At 42.9% G+C, this 16286-nt stretch overlaps 1 protein-coding gene across 9 annotated transcripts in view; it reads left to right on the top strand.

The window, feature by feature from the left end:
- LOC116989471 (transcription factor 12-like) overlaps nt 1-16286 on the top strand; it is a 133516-nt gene that overhangs the window by 24710 nt on the left and 92520 nt on the right. Inside the window, exon 3 of one of the 9 annotated variants that reach the window (XM_033046884.1) lies at nt 6268-6381. The exons of the other annotated variants lie outside the window; for them this stretch is intronic. Within the exon in view, the coding sequence (XP_032902775.1) occupies nt 6339-6381 (43 nt within the window). The 5' untranslated portion in view covers nt 6268-6338. The remainder of the gene's footprint in view (nt 1-6267; nt 6382-16286) is intronic. 9 annotated transcript variants of the gene reach the window in all.

Genomic DNA, 16286 nt, shown 5'->3' with positions numbered 1-16286 from the left:
CACAGCAGGATGGGTTGAAGGTCTGTGCCTGGTTTGATTCTTTGGCTGTGGAGCCCTCCGTCTATAAAATAACATTGTCATTTGATCTACTAATTAGCTTGCTTGATGTTTAGATGTTTGATCCAGCTGCCATGCTTTTCTGAACTCCCTACAAGAAACCAGTAACTGCAGGTGCTGGTTTACACTAAAGAATGCAAAGTTCTGGAGTAACTCAGCGGGTCTTGCAGCATCTCTGGAGAACAAGGATAGGTTGCATTGAAGAAGGGTCTCGACCTGAAACGTCACCTATCCATGTTCTGTAGAGATGCTGCCTGACTCGCTGAGTTACTCCAGCACTTTGTGTCCTTTCCTTCTGATATTCAGGAAATGGTGTGTCATATCAATGACGTTGACTCATTATTGAGTTCTCTCGAGACATCATTTCAGCATTGTCTGATTTGCATATTTATTTAAAAACCTAGATTACAATACAAATTTCTTCGTTGCATGTTTATATATCAGCAACGGTCCAGCAAGCTTTTTGGCAGACAAAGCGGCCTCTACACAAGACCTTGATCGTTGGATTCCATTGTTGTCCAAGTCCAAATTTGCCAGATCTGTGATCTAATTACAATGAACCGATTGCCTGGTGTATTACTGACTGCCACATAGTCTACAGACACAAGGAACTACTGGTGATGCAGGTGAACAGAAATATACAAAGTGCTCGAGCAACTCGGCAGGAAAAGCAACGTGTGTAGGTCAAAGGTCATGTAATAGGAGCAAGATTAGACCATTCAGCCCATCAAGTTACTCCTCTATTCAATCATGGCTGATCTATCCCTCCCAGCCCCATTCTCCTGCCTTCTCCCCATAACCCGTACTAATCAAGAATCTATCGATCTCTGCTTTAAAAAGTATCCAGTGACGGCCTCCACAGCCTTCGGCGGCGAAGAATTCCACAGATTCACCACTCTGACTAAAAAAAATATTTCTCCTCCTTCCTAAAAGAACGTCCTTTAATTCTGAGGTTATGACCTCCAGTCCTAGACTCTCCCACTAGTGGAAACATCTTCTCCACATCCACTCCATCCAAGCCTTTCACTATTCTGTACTGGAGACAATGTTTGTGTCGGAACCCTTCAGACCGATTGCAGGAGAGAGAGAGAGAGGTGGGGGCAGGACTGAGTCAGGCAAGTTGTTGTGGGGGGGGGGGAGGAGGAGGTTGATTGGCAGATGGGTGGGGGGGGGGGGAAGGAGGTTGATTGGCAGATGGGTGGGCAAAGTCTAGAGATTAAAAATGCCAGAGGGAGGGATGTGGGTGGAAGGAGACAGGGGAAATACAAACAATATCAAAAAACACGTGACAATAACAGACCAATATTAATTTCAGTGTTCCACTCCCACGGCAATTAAACACACACATAGTTGACACGTTGGCAATTTTTATTAATCTATATTTGAATGCTGAGTTTTCAAGATAGTGGAAAACCATGCCTGGATTGCTCTCTGTCAGTGTATTAACGTCTTGTTCCGAATCATTGATCATGTATCACGCTGCAATAGAGTTTCTTTTGTGCTGTCTTCTGAAATATTTGATAAAATGCTGAGATTTTATTTTAGGTCAGGAAAGCAGCTGGTTATAGATCATACTGGATGGCTTTTCAGCAAGTCTATCCAGTGAATCACTGAGTCCCACTTCAGTTTGTGGTTTGTGCTGAATTAGCTTTTTCCAATTGTGGCGCTTCTTGGGCAAGCTAAATTGGGTTCAGCACCCTCCGTGGAGAAGAAAAGACGACAGGATTGTTCATCTAAAAAAAATAGTAGCAACTTGTATATGGAAATTCAATGACTACAGATCTAACTACATTGTTAATTACCCTTACTGCTCTGTGTGATTAACTAGCCTAGTGACTCTAATCAAGGGCCCCTTATGAATAATAGTGGATAAAGTGTTCTGGGATTATTAGCAAAATCGTAACTGCTTTAGTGCAGAATATTATTCTAATTTTAATTTTATGCAGCTTCAAAAAGGTATTGGAGGATGAAATGAAAAGTCTTCTTGGCAAGAACAACTTCTTTATAAAGGATATGTTAATAAATCCTTGGATTAAAAGAAAATCTTGGAAATGGGCAATTAGTCAAATTCTGTGCGGATATTCTTGAAAAGTACTTTGCAAATCTTCACTTCCATATTTAGGTTACGTAAGGGGTATTAAAGGAACCCGTTTTATAATTTTTAGGTGCAGATAAACCTTTTCTCTGGTTGTGTAGTCATGGAAAGTACAATCGTATTTGCATGTGGTAAATATTGGGCCAGTTTGTACAAGTTGAATGTTAATTATAGCAAGTAAATTCAGGGTCAAGGTTCAGACTTGGAGTTGCTCCATTTGCAGTTCTGCCCGAGCTGCTGTTTGCTCCACTTCCCTTCCACGGCCAATCTTGTCTTGATTCAGACTTGCTATTTTAAGAAAGTTACTTCAACGCGTTGAGGCACTATGTACACTTGCAAAATTAGGAAGAGACTGTTGCAATATTGGAGTCGTCACTGAAAGATCTACGTGCAGACCATGACAGTGCCCCACTGGGTTGTACAGCAAGAAAACAAGCACTTTTAAGCCCAAATCATCATTTAAGTAGAAAACAGGAACTGCAGCTGCTGGTTTACATAAAAGGATACTGTGGCTGAAGAAGGGTCCCAACCCAAAATGTCACCTATCCATGGTCTCCAAAGATGCTTCCAGACTCACTGAATTTGAGCACCCATTTACACCTCATTTTATTTATTTTTATTTTTTCCCCCAACAAACCTATCAATTCTTTCTCCATCCCACCCCCAAAGATTCTACCACTCACCTGCATGCAAGAGTGCAATTTACAGTGATTGATCATCCTACTAGAAGTGGCATTGGGAAGTGGGAGGGAACTGAAGCACCCGGGGAGTTGAATAGAGTGCATGCAAACTCCACAAGACAGCACTGGAACTCTGCATTGAACCCGGTTGCTATAGCTCCAAGGCACCACTGTTTCATGCCTGCCGCTCCTCTTTATGTTCCAGTGGAATTTGTTCAGTAACTACATTGTGACGTAGCAAATTTGTCAAGAACCAGGATCTGCATGAGATTCCTGCACAAACGGATATAATTGAAAGCAAGTAAACAGTGCTGAAGAAACTCGGTGGGTCAGGAGATATTGGTGGAGAAAATAGACTGACAAAGTTAAATGCAACTTTCAGAGTTGGTGTGGAATCGCAACCTATGCAATGGATTAGATTTTCAGAATATACTGCTGATGTACTTTAATGTCCAGAGGATTCTTTGCTTGCTTGTGGATAGTGAACATCTGCTTGGAGTCAATGAATTAACACTACTTCAAGAGGATGGTTGTTGCCTTGTTGAAAAGCAGCAAAAATATCTTAATTGGCATCAAATGTGCTTTCAACTCGATCCCCATAGTGGGCACAATAGTTTGAATCATTTTAATCGGATCTGCACTAGGTGTAATGCGTTCTCTCTCTTTTTTGTCTCTCTCTTTTTCTCTCTGTTTCTCTCTTTTTGTTTTATCTCTTTTTGTTTCTCTCTTTTGTTTCTCTCTCTCCTTTTTGTTTCTCTTTTTTGTTGGCAACCAATTTGTTTTCACTTTTTTAAGAGGGAGATGGATAAAAATGTTCGGCCTTGTTAATGAGCCCACAACAAAGTGCTGGAAGTTGTGACGACATCACCAGTGGCTTGCATCAAATGATGCTTGTGAGTGCTTGGGAGTAGTGGCCCTGTTTTCCTGTATTCTTCTGAGAAGTGCACTCAACTTGTGCTCCTTGAACCTCCAGCCAATGGTGTTCTTTGGAATATCCTCCAAATACATTGGTTCACTTATTCCGTGGATGTCCTCTCTCAGGCCAGAATTTCAAACAATTAGTTGTACAGAGCCCTAGTGAGACCACACCTGGAGTATTGTGTGCAGTTTTGGTCCCCTAATTTGAGGAAGGACACTCTTGCTATTGAGGGAGTGCAGCGTAGGTTTACAAGGTTAATTCCCGGGGTGGCGGGACTGTCATATGCTGAGAGAATGGAGCAGCTGAGATTGTTAAAGGCTTGGACACGCTAGAGGCAGTAAACATGTTCCCGATGTTGGGGGGGGGGGGGGGGGGGGTGGAGTCCAGAACTAGGGGCCACAGTTTAAGAATAAGGAGTAAGCCATTTAGAACGGAGACGAGGAAACACTTTTTCTCAGAGAGTGGTGAGCCTGTAGAATTCTCTGCCTCGGAGGGGTGGAGGCAGGTTCTCTGGATGCTTTCAAGAGGGAACTAGATAGGGCTCTTAAAAATAGCGAGGGGATATGGGGGGTCGGCAGGAACGGGGTACTGATTGGGGATGATCAGCCATGATCACATTGAATGGCGGTGCTGGCTCGAAGGGCCGAATGGCCTACTCCTGCACCTATTGTCTATTGGTTTTGATGGGCTGGAATGTAATTTGAATTCTTAATACTAGACCATCAAAATGGACACTGTTCTAAAACTCCAGCATGGCAAGACCTTATCTCAAATTGTAGTAATCCCATCTGACTCAATGGCTTGCTCTGAGTGGAAATGGGGCGTTGACATTTGGCATTGAGAACCTTGACTTCACTTCTGTGTGCTCCTGACAAATGTAGTATTGAAGTGAGCAGCCCACCTCCAAAGCTACCCACTTAACCACCCATGGACCAACACCAGCCCAACCTGTAGTGTTGAGTCTGTGGATGCCACCTTGACCACCCCAGAACCCGCATAACTAGAGCAGAATCTAGAAACTAAGAACTGCAGGTGTTGTTTATACCAAAGTTAGACACACAGTGCTGGAGTACCGCAGCGGGTCAGGCAGCAACTCTGGGGGGTGGTGGGGGGGGGGGGTGGATGGCGTTTTGATTCAGGACCCTTCTTCAGACTGAAGGGTCCCGACCCAAAACGTCACCTATCCATGTTCTACAGAGATGTTGAACCAATGGACTGTTTACCCTCCTACCATCCGGGAGGCGCTACAGGTCTCTCCGTTGCCGAACCAGCAGGTCCAGGAACAGCTTCTTCCCGGCGGCTGTCACTCTACTCAACAACGTACCTCGGTGACTGCCAATCACCCCCCCACCCCCCGGACACTTATTATCACTTATTATTATTTATTTAAATCATTTGCTATGTCGCTCTTCCAGGGAGATGCTAAATGCATTTCGTTGTCTCTGTACTGTACACTGACAATGACAATTAAAATTGAATCTGAATCTGAATCTGAATCTGAATGTTGCCTGACCCGCTGAATTACTCCAGCACTTTGTCTATCTTTGGAGCAGAAACGAATCCTCTTCAATCTTTGGGTTGCATTATGAATGCCTTGTGTGTAGAATATTTGTGCCTCGTGAAACCTTTAACTGGTTGTCTCTCAACTGATACTGCTGACCTCTTGAGTATTGTCTATTTTTATCTCTGAATTCAGAATGTGTGTTGGTAGCTGCAGGTTTTATGCATCAGTGTGGGCTTATTGCAAACTTATTTTAGGAAGAGTAGGCAGTGGCATGATGGACAATGTTATCACATTTGTAGCCAGACTATAATAACACACATGAACTGAGTTTAGTGCATAATTGCACCATTCCCAACTTCTCAATTAATCCAATTTGTTTTAACTTGGGTGGAGTTCAATTTCTCAAATTGAATACTTAAAATCCCTTTAAAGAGCATTCTGTCCCGCCACCCCGGGAATTAACCTTGTAAACCTACGCTGCACTCCCTCAATATACATCTTCTAGATGCGCTGGGATACATCCTCAGTGATGTGACCTGGGGTCTTCGGGTCTCACAACATCAGACACCCTCGCCCAGGCGACCCAGCCGGGGTTGATCAGGCCCCAGCAGCAACCGCCCACGGATCGGCCATCTTAATAAATACTCTGCAGCGGTTGGGAGACTCTAGTGCGTGGAGGGACTGGGCCTCTGTGGGGTGAGTCCTGGCCAGGCCTCTCCTGCGTCATACCAGGTTCAAGGCCTGTGCGCTGCACCTCAGTAATAATGTAATCGAGAATGTTCACACTTCCCTCATTTCGAGAGCGTATCCATGCTGCAGTCTTGTGTGATTTTTTTTTTTTTTTTGGGGTTCTGGACAAGTGTCTTAAATACTTTTATGTTGGAAATGGCTGTACAAGAAGCATCTAGTAGCAATGGAGATATTTAGAAAGCATTTGTGTTAATAAGCCTGCTTTTATGGTTTGGAGCATTTGAAGCTATTGAGTTTTTAAACTCCTTACTAATGTTTGCAGGTCCAATGGTAGTAAGTTATCATTGATATTTGCAGAGGACAATTAACCTACAAAACCTGCACGTCTTTGGGATGTGGGAGGAAATATGCAAACTCTACACAGACGGCACCCAAGGTCAGTTTCGAACGATATCTCTGGTGCTGTGAGCCAGCAGCTCTGCCAGCTGTGCCACTGAGCTGCCCCGAGTAAAATTAATATAAAGCTGTTTGGATGGATTGCTGTACAGTAGAAAGTACCATGTTTACAATTATGCGATGGGATGGACTGCTGTGTTCAGGTTCTGGCGAGTTGCTTGCAATACGGGAAGTAATTGAGGTTGACTGGGATGGACATGTTTTACATCGGATTATCTTTGAATTTAATGAAATGTAATGGGTGTAGTAAACAAACAGCGTTTCATCTGATTTGGTGGATTTTTTGTTGCCTTATTTGTTCCAAGCTTAATCAGGAAAGGGGTAAAATTTAGATCTTTTCGATCAGTTTTGTTAAAGGATTGGGGATATCATTTGCAAGTGCATTTAATGTTGAGAGGTTATAATTATTGTTCGCATTATAAGGCTTCCAGACCTTCCAAGATTTGAATAGTGAATGGTTTAAATGTGTTATCTTGGACTTCACAAGATGTATGATATTTGTGTCTTTTTGCGTCAATATCTTTAAAAGCATCTGCCATGTGAATAAATTATGTTAGCTTTCAGATTTCTTGAAGGGCGATAAAATGTACATTTAACTCTTTTGTTGACATTAACCCTGATTATATATTTTTTACCAACCCAGGAATCATGTACAATGGTTAAGTGTGTAGCCGGGGGTCATGGAGAGAAGGCGGGAGAAGGGTTGAGAGGGAAAGGGAGATCAGCCGTGATCGAATGGCAGATTAGACGATGGGCTGAATGGCCTAATTCTGCACTCATAACTTATGAACTTATGAAAATATTTAGTTCTGTAAACTTGATGTGATTGCTTTATCTTAATTTTCCGAACTGACTTCTAGTAGAATACACTGCTAATGCATATGTCAGGATTTCCCATATTTCAGCGGACCCATGGAGCATTTTAAGATTTGTTCAGCGATATTCAGCTAGAGATCTTTGTTTGCATAGTTCTCCGAATATTGATTGAAGGCTTGTAAGATCTGGTAATGGAGAGGATGGGGCGAGAGAGTTCAATTTCCATTCTTGTCTAAATATTCAGGATCTTTTGTAACCAGCAGCAGGTTTTTACTGAAATAATTGAGGAAAGAATTGAGTGTACTTGAGCAGAGTTGAATTACCCAAAATTGTGCAGGTGGAAACCCCCTCTCTCTCCCTAGTTACAGGAGGCAAGGGGTTGTCCCTGTGTCACGATCTTCCATAATGTGAAGCCATGTCATCTGTATGTGCGTCAAGAAGCATGAATTTGCAAAAATTTAGTTAATTTACTATGTTTATAAATAAATTCTGCAAGAGCGAATTTTATTCAGTTTCCCAAATTTTTGGGTATGATTTTCTAAATCTATAACTGTGAATTTCTATTATCAAGATGGCTGTAAATCTGCCTGTATTTGAGAGGAAAAACTTGGTGCGTGGGCTTAAAAATTCTACATGATGTTTCCCCCTCCTTACTTGATGCGATTCAACATCAGTTCCCAAACCTAACATGGACAGCTGGGTTTGTTTTTTTTATTTTACCAGATTTGCAAAGGACAGAAGCAGTCACTGACGTTTCCAGTGTTGGAACAGAATTGATGGGTTGTTTTCTGTTTTTCTAACTAAGTTTAAAGGTGGTCTGACAAATTTCCTGATCTGTGTTTTTTCAATTTGGCTTCCCACCAACTGCAGTACAACTGCAATTTGGCACAACGTCATGTTGGCAGACAGGCTTTCAAGGAGTTCCATAGCAAATGCAAAATGCCAGGGCATTGATTGTTTAGCTGCATGTTTACTGAGCATAGAAGCTAGTTAATGCAATGTCACCAATTTGCTGTTTAACCAAACTAGATAGCAATGCTTTAAGTTATTAAAGTTTGACTGTGATTTACTAGTGCTGATTAAATTTTACAGTAACCAGAATATAAATTGCAATGTTTGTAAAAACCTCCAAGTGGCAGTTTCGGAGTTCTGAGGGACAGCAGGGAGTATCTCATTTGCTTTGGTCGTTAAATGCACATTAGTATACTTGCGTGTGGTAGGGTGAATGACAAATTCAAGCGATTTTCAATGTTTATAGAGCAGGTTCCCACTGAAATAAAGTGTGTGTGTGTGAGAGATTTACTGCTGTTGTTCCTTTCTGACCATTCATGATGCAATGACTATAAGATTATCATTTCAAGTTAATCGCTCACCTCGTACATTGAAGTTTATGAATGGATTTGTTCAGTCATAAGCAAAGTAAAGGCACCTAACAATTAGGTTAGCTAGACACAAAGCTGGAGTAACTCAGCAGGTCATAACATCAGAAATGATGGGAGCAGAATTGTGCCTTTCGGCCATTGGAGTCTTCTCCACCATTCAATCGAGGCTGATCCATCTCTCCCTCCTAACCCCATTCTCCTGTCTTCTCCCCATAACCTTGGACACTCGTACTAATCAAGAATGTATCTATCTCTGCCTTAAAAATATCCCCTGACTTAGCATCCACAATCTTCTGTGGCAAAGAATTTCACAGATTCACCACCCACTGACTAAATAAATTCCTTCTCATCTCCTTCCTAAAAGAACGTCCTTTAGTTCTGAGGCTATGACATCTAGTCCTAGACTCTCCCACCAGCGGAAACATTCTCTCCACATCCATTCTATCCATGGGTCAGGCGCATCTCTGGAGAAATGGGATCGGTGACGTTTCGGGTCGAGACCCTTCACCAGTCTGATGCTGCCTGCCTGCTGAGTTACTCCAGCTCTTTGTATAAACAAGCATCTGAGTTCCTTGTACACTTTTAACAATTAGGTTATCTGCTTTGGTGTACATGTTTTCTGACTTTATTTGTCTCAAATTCCACTATGGTCATGGTTGTTAAATCAATGTAATAAAGATGTCTCGTAGTAAAATCTAGTAAGGAGTTAAATACTTGAAATTCCACTTGAGTGTAATTGTCCATTTTTAATATGCATTTTAAAAACCTCATGATGTGGGGAAAACTTTTTTTAAAGCATATCTTGATTCTACAATGGCTGTATCAAATCTTGTGTGCTGGTATTCAAACAAAGATTAAATATTTATAATTTTTACCACTATCTTAATTTTCAGAAGTGCTTTCCTGCATAAAAGTAAGATGATTTGGGTAGAAAGGTGCGTTGGGTAGGGGGTAATTATACTTAAGATGAACCGCTGAACACCATTTATTGCCAAAAGTTTCTCAATCATCCTTGCTCTGTCTGACCTTCAGTCTTCTCACTATTTGCAGCCTTGGAAATTGTTTGTTCTTTAACTCTAACTCCATGGAATTTTTGGGAGAGTTTTCAGCGTTGAAATGTCAGCCAGATTATGTGCTGAAGTTTGAGAACAGACCTTCAACTCTCACTTTCTGCCCTGGTGAGCTCTGAGCCAAGCCTGATGCCCAGCAGTGGAGAAAGGGCATGGGTACATCAAGTTGAAGGGGTAGTCAGACCCATCTAGTGTGGCCACAATAGACAATAGGTGCAGGAGAAGGCCATTCAGCCCTTTGAGCCAGCACCGCATTCCAGTCCCTCTGTGACTGGTCTTCTCCACCAGTGAGTTTTGCTTTTGCTTGAACTAAATATTGCGGTAACACTGGGAAAGCTGTGTGCAGCTTTCATTTTAAATGTCAGAGACTCCTTTGTGTCAGTTATTAGAAAATTCTAGTGGTGGTCTTGCCTCATCTTTCAGAAAAATAGAAACAAGTAACTGCAAATGTTTAGTTTAGGGATACAGTACGGAAACAGGCCCTTTGGCCCACCGAGACCTCACCCACCAGCGACCCCTGCACATTAACACGCTCCTACACACACCAGGAATGATTTACACTATACCAAGCCAATTAACCTACAAAACCTGTATATCATTGTAGTATAGGAGGAAAACTAGGATCTCGGAAAAAAACCACGTGGTCACGGGGAGAATGCACAAACTCCGTACAGACAGCACCCGTAGTTGGGTGGGAACCCGGGTCTACGGCCCTGCAAGCGCTGTAAAGCAGCAACTGCTAGTTTACCAAAAAAGACATAGTGCTGTCAACAGGTCAGGCGTTTCAGTTTGGGTCCCTTCAGAAAACTGACAAGATTAGTTCTAACCGTTGACTTAGAACTGGTTTTAAAATAGTTTTTGTTATTTTAAGATTCCCCTGGGCATGGGGAAGTTGGGGAAATGAAAGGAGAGGTGCAGGAAGGCTGTGGGAGGCATGTTTCTGTGCTCTAACTGGGTGCGCCAAAATCAGCCAAAAACCTCAACTCGTATTGTCACCCTTTGAACAGCACCAAGTCCAGCACGTTTTACCCAGTTCGATGTTCTGATCTGCTGCTTTTCGTAGATGTCCTTTCATGAAACTGGGCTTGTTCGGGATTTTACTTCTGGAGAACCAACGAAATATACAATTTAACTTAAGATAGACACAAAATGCTGGAGTAACTCAATGGGTCAGGCTGCATCTCTGGAGAAAAGGAACGGTGATGCTTTGGGTCGAGAGCCTTCATCAGACCGAGGTGTGAAGGGTCTCGGCCCGAAATATGTCCTATTCCTTTTCTCCAGAGATGCTTCCTGACCCGCTGAGTTACTCCGGCATTTTGTGTCTATCTTTGGTATGAGCCAGCATCTGCAGTTCTTGTTTGACCTGCTCAGTGAAAACTTAACTTGAAGTGTAGTCCACATAAAATGAATTGCACAGGTTCAAATTTCAACTATATGTAGTGAGACAGCTTTTACGATCCATTCAGTTGCTATAAAGCCAGGCTGATTTAAAGCACTGTTGGCTTATCTCCTCCTGTTTTAGTGAATGGTGTACATTAAACAGAGTTGTGGTGGCCGAGTACATTCATTCACAAAATCACCTCAACCAGTGACAATAGCATGTGTACGCTACACATCCAGCATGCTCCAGTATATGTGCCTGACAGCTGATCTCCAATGCCCAAGGCAGTGATGACAGGTGAATGGGGACACTGACACATGCAGGTTCCTCTTTAAACTGCAACTTGAAGGGGAATCTGAATGTGCTCATCACCACCTCCTGCCCAGGATATACCACACTTACTGCATTGTCAAGTCTCTAGATCCTGAAACTCCCGAACTACCAAGAATGGGAGAACCTTCCCTTAACTAGAAGATCTATGGTTGACATAGTTGGCTCCACAGCCCCACCTGGTGGGGAATTGGTGATGGTCAATAAATGTAGGCGCAAGGACCTACAGATACTGGCATTTTGTGTGGAACTGTGCTGGAGTAAATCAGTGGGTCGGGCAACATCTCTGGAGGACATGGGTAGGTAATGTTTTGGGTCAGGACCCATCTCCATACATTAAATGGTATTCTTGCCAACATTACCCACATTCCTTATGCCACCATGGGTCTGATAAGGGTCCCGGCACACAACGCTGCCTGTCCCTTCAGATAAGAACATAAAGGCACTGGAGCAGAATTAGGCCCTTCAGCCCTTCTGCTCTGCCATTCAATCATGGCTGATCTGTTTTTCCCTCTCAACCCCGTTCTCCTGCCTTTGACACCCTTACTAATCAAGAACCCAGCAATCTTTATTTTATAAATATCCAATGACTTGGCTTCCACCGCCATCCATGCCAATACAATTCCATAGATTCATCACCCTGTGGCTAAAGAAATTGGATGCTGGCTGACCGACTGAGTCCCTCTATCACTTTGGGGTTTGCTCAAGATTCTGACATCTGGATTTTCTTGTCTCCATAACCCACATTACCCTCTCCTCAAAAGGTTTAGTGTTTAGTTATACCATGGAGTGAAGTATCGTGTACATGTTTATCTTCACCTCGGTTTTGGAGTTCTCTAGTATCTGTGTATTTCTGTGCTGCTTTATGAGTGTTTCTTCTTTGGGGAATCTGTCTTTTGAATTATTTCTGTCATTGATGTAACAAGTTACTATTCTGAAACACAATTTCAGCATTGGCCAATACCACCGAGGAATTTCCCCACTAACCACAGCAACTGGAATCTGATCACTTAAACACTAGAGGTGATTTGTAATTGGTGAGACAGGTTGCCAAGAATTAAACTTGGCAACAACTTTGTGACCTGTTTAACAGACCAGAGCGCAGATTTTTTTTAAACGGAAGTCTTTTTTTCCGTCTAATTCTAAAGGAGAATTGTTATTTTTCATTTCCCATTTATTCAGTGCATTACTGTGGGGAGGGTATATTTAAAGAATTCTTTTGTAAATTGTTATTCTACATTTTTGAAACAATTAGCAAGTGCTTGTGGGTGGACACTTTGCACCGTTAAGGCTTGTGGCAATGTTTGTTTTACTAGGCCTGGTCCCCAATGCAATATTCCACCACTCACCCATAGCCCCCAACTGGCTCATTTCCCCTTAAACCCCAGCGCTCCCTCCCCTTCCTCTTCAGCCTCCCTATTGCGCTTGCTGCCAGGACTTTAAAAAAATAATCCAATTGCACTTCCCCTGCCTCCCCCAGCACCCCCCCCCCCCCCCCCCCCACCCCCACCCCCACCCCCCTCCTCCAAAGTTAAAAACTTGCTTGCAGGACTCGGTGTTCTGTGATTGCAACATTGTTGCGGGAAGAGCCAGCGAGGATTTGGGTCCCATTGTGATGTCATAGCTGTAACTGCCAGTGTGCAGGTGGAAGACATTTTTTCTCAAAGTGGGATTTTGTAAAGTTAAAAATGTGAATAACTTGTAAAATATAACATTAATCTGACCGAAACTTGATACAAACCACCACATGACAATTGTGAGTAAGGTGGTCCAAAAATTGTAGCGCTATCCTGTACCATTTTGGTGTCATTAGAGGACATCACCGAATCAGAGATCACACTCACACACACATTTAGTATTATCTAGAGGGTCCCTGTCACACGGGAGGCCTGATCCCCCAACGCAATATTCCACCACTTACCCACAGCCCCCACGAGAGGCCTGGTCCCACAACGCAACCTGTTCCCAAACGCAATATGCCACCCGTTCCTCCAACGCAATATTCTAGTACTCACCCATAGCCCCCAACTGCGTAGGGTCGGCTCATTTCCCCTTATTCACCCTCCCTCAATAAACTTTTTTAAAAATCCTTGCTGCCAGAAATATATATTTTTAAAGTACCTCATTAAACTTTTTTTTGAATCCTTGCTGCCAGAAATATAAAATAAAAGGATTGCAACATTGTAGCTTGCAATTGCTAGGGCTGGCAGGACTCGGTGTCCTGGGATAGCAACATTGTAGCGAGCAGGGCTACAATCCCATTGTGATGTCATAGCTGTAAGTGCCAGTGCAGATAGAATAATTTTTTTCTCAAATTGGGGCTTTGCAAATTAAAAAATGTGAATAACTTGTGAAATATAACATCAATCTGAACGAAACTTGATACAAACCACCACATGACAACTGTAAGGTGGTCCAAAAATTGTAGCGCTATCGTGTACAATTTTGCCGTATTAAAAATGAATTCTAAACGAAGGAGGCCCAAACCAACAAGAAAACAATCCTAAGGTCTTTCCCTTTGCCCAGGTTGGAAATCTCAAAGGTGAGAGGGGCAAAGTTTAAAGGAGATGTTGGGCATGTTTTTTTTATGTAGAAATGGTGGCGCAGTGGTAGAGTTGCTGCCTCGCAGCGGCAAAGACCCGGGTTCAATCCTGACAATGGGTGCTGTTTGTATGTTCTCCCTGTGACTTCATGGGTTTTCTCATTGATCTTCGGTTTCCTCCCACACTCCAAAGACGTACAGGTTTGTAGGTTAATTGGCTTGGTATAAGTGTAAATTGTCCATAGTGTGTGTAGGATTGTGTTAATGTGCGGGGATCGCTGGTCGGTGTGGGCCGAAGGGCCATTTTCCATGCTGTATCACTAAACTAAAGGTGATGACTGCCTGGAACACACTGTCAAGCGTGGTGGTGGAGGCAGATACTATAGTGGTATTTAAGATGCTTTTGGATAGGTGCATGAGTATGGATCAAGTACAGACAGAGAAGATTAGTTTATCTTGGCATCATGTTTGGCACAGACATGGTGGGCTGAAAGGTTTGTTCCTGTGCTGCATTTTATTGTGTTCTATGGCACATAATGCTAGGGAGAGAGGCATACATCAGGAAACTAATGAGTGGAAATTATTATTATTGAATTAAAATGGGCATTGCCAGTAAGTTACTCAAACTTGTGCTATACAAGGAATAAGATTTACTCTACATGTTTGCTTATTGGTAATATTCCATAAATCACCTTTGAAACATAAACTTTTTGGAATATGTATTCCGGAAAGGGACCTGCTAGTGGTAGTTGAGGCAGGTGCAATAACAACATTTAAGACATTTGGACAGGTACATGGTTTGGAAAGTCCTAGAGGGATATGGGCCGAATAGGGGAATGGTGGGGTTAGCGTAGATGGGTGCTGTATGACTGAGGTTTTTGACGAGTTAATCAATAGGGTGTTTGGGAAAAGTACGATAGACCCCATCTTGATAATGGCACCACGTGGACTGAGTGGGTGGTGGGGGAGGATGATGTTCCAGGAAAGGTGAACTTTCAAATAGGTAGTCTTTGATAAGTGTAACTGCACAGTTCTAACAAGTTAAATACTTGATAGGTCAATCAATTGGGACTTAGTTTTGGACCAATTCTGTCTCCAATCCTGTCTCGCACCACCTGATTTTATGTCTGGCCTTTGTTCCAGCCATCAGCCTACCATTCTCCCCCCCCCCCTCTCTCCTTCTTGCTGTGTCCATTTATTACCTGCTGTGCTTTATTCGAATGGCCTACTCCTGCACCTAATTTCTATGTTTCTATTCTGCCTCTTCCCCTTTTCAGCTTTCTTCTTAACCTTCTTTAGTCTGAAAAAAACGCCCTAATCCATCTTTTCGAGAAATGCTGCCTGACCCATTGAGGTGCTCTTGCACTGTCCTGTAGTGTAAGCCAGCATCTGCAGTTCCTTGTTTCTACATGTGGATTGTGCTGGTGTTTGGGGGTTCCTTGCTGCTTGGGCTGATGAGACTTGAAGTGTTGCTGTTTCTCTCTCTAACCCGACTGATTCTGGCAGTATTTTGTTTTGATACTTGCAGATTAAGTTTGCCTTAATTTAAACATGCTAAAGCGTTAAAGTTTGTACGACACTGCCAGACTTGGCATAGACTTTGAGTGCAATAGCATTCCAAAACTCTGCACTGGCACTTTTTTTATTATTGTTTCAGGCTAGTTGCTTATTTTTGTGGAATGAGTTTTTGGATTTGGATGTTGCATTATGGAAAGTTTCCTAATGTGATTATGGTAGGCTTTTTTTTAGGTTGTGTTGATGTTTCTTGTTAATTGTCAGATCTTTCAGAGAACTTGCCTCAATCTGTTTCTGAGCTGTTCTGTGTGACTCCATTCATGTTAATACTCTAGTCCATTGAAAGCTGGGGGTGGTGATCATAGCTGCTGGCTGCATTCAGTGCCCAAATAAAGGTAAAACATCAGAGGTAGGACAACCTAGAAAGAGCTCGTGCTCTCCCTCTTTAATAGCGGTGTCTGGGTAATGTCAGCGAGACGAAGGAGCTAATTCGTGGACCCCCCCCAATCGGCCTCAATGGTGCCGAAATGGAAATGGTTGAGGGGCTAGGGTACCTTGGAGTTAATATTACCAATGATCTGTCGTGGACCAACCATATTGATGTGACTGTCAGGAGACTGAGTGAATTCGGCATGCCTCCAACCGCTCTTACACACCTGCGCAGATGCACCATGGAAAGCATTCTGTTAGGTTGCATCACAGCTTGGGTTGGGAAACAGCTCTGCCCAAGACAGCGAGAAATTGCAGAGAGTTGTAGATGTAGCTAGTCCGTCGCACGGGCCAGGCTTCCCACCATTGACACCATCTGCACCACGCTGCCTCGGGTGGGTGGGTAGTCGAGGAATGCAG

Source organism: Amblyraja radiata, chromosome 29 (genome assembly GCF_010909765.2).
Source record: "Amblyraja radiata isolate CabotCenter1 chromosome 29, sAmbRad1.1.pri, whole genome shotgun sequence".
In the NCBI taxonomy this organism is placed as follows: Eukaryota; Metazoa; Chordata; class Chondrichthyes; order Rajiformes; family Rajidae; genus Amblyraja; species Amblyraja radiata.
This window is presented reverse-complemented; position numbering and strand designations above follow the sequence as displayed.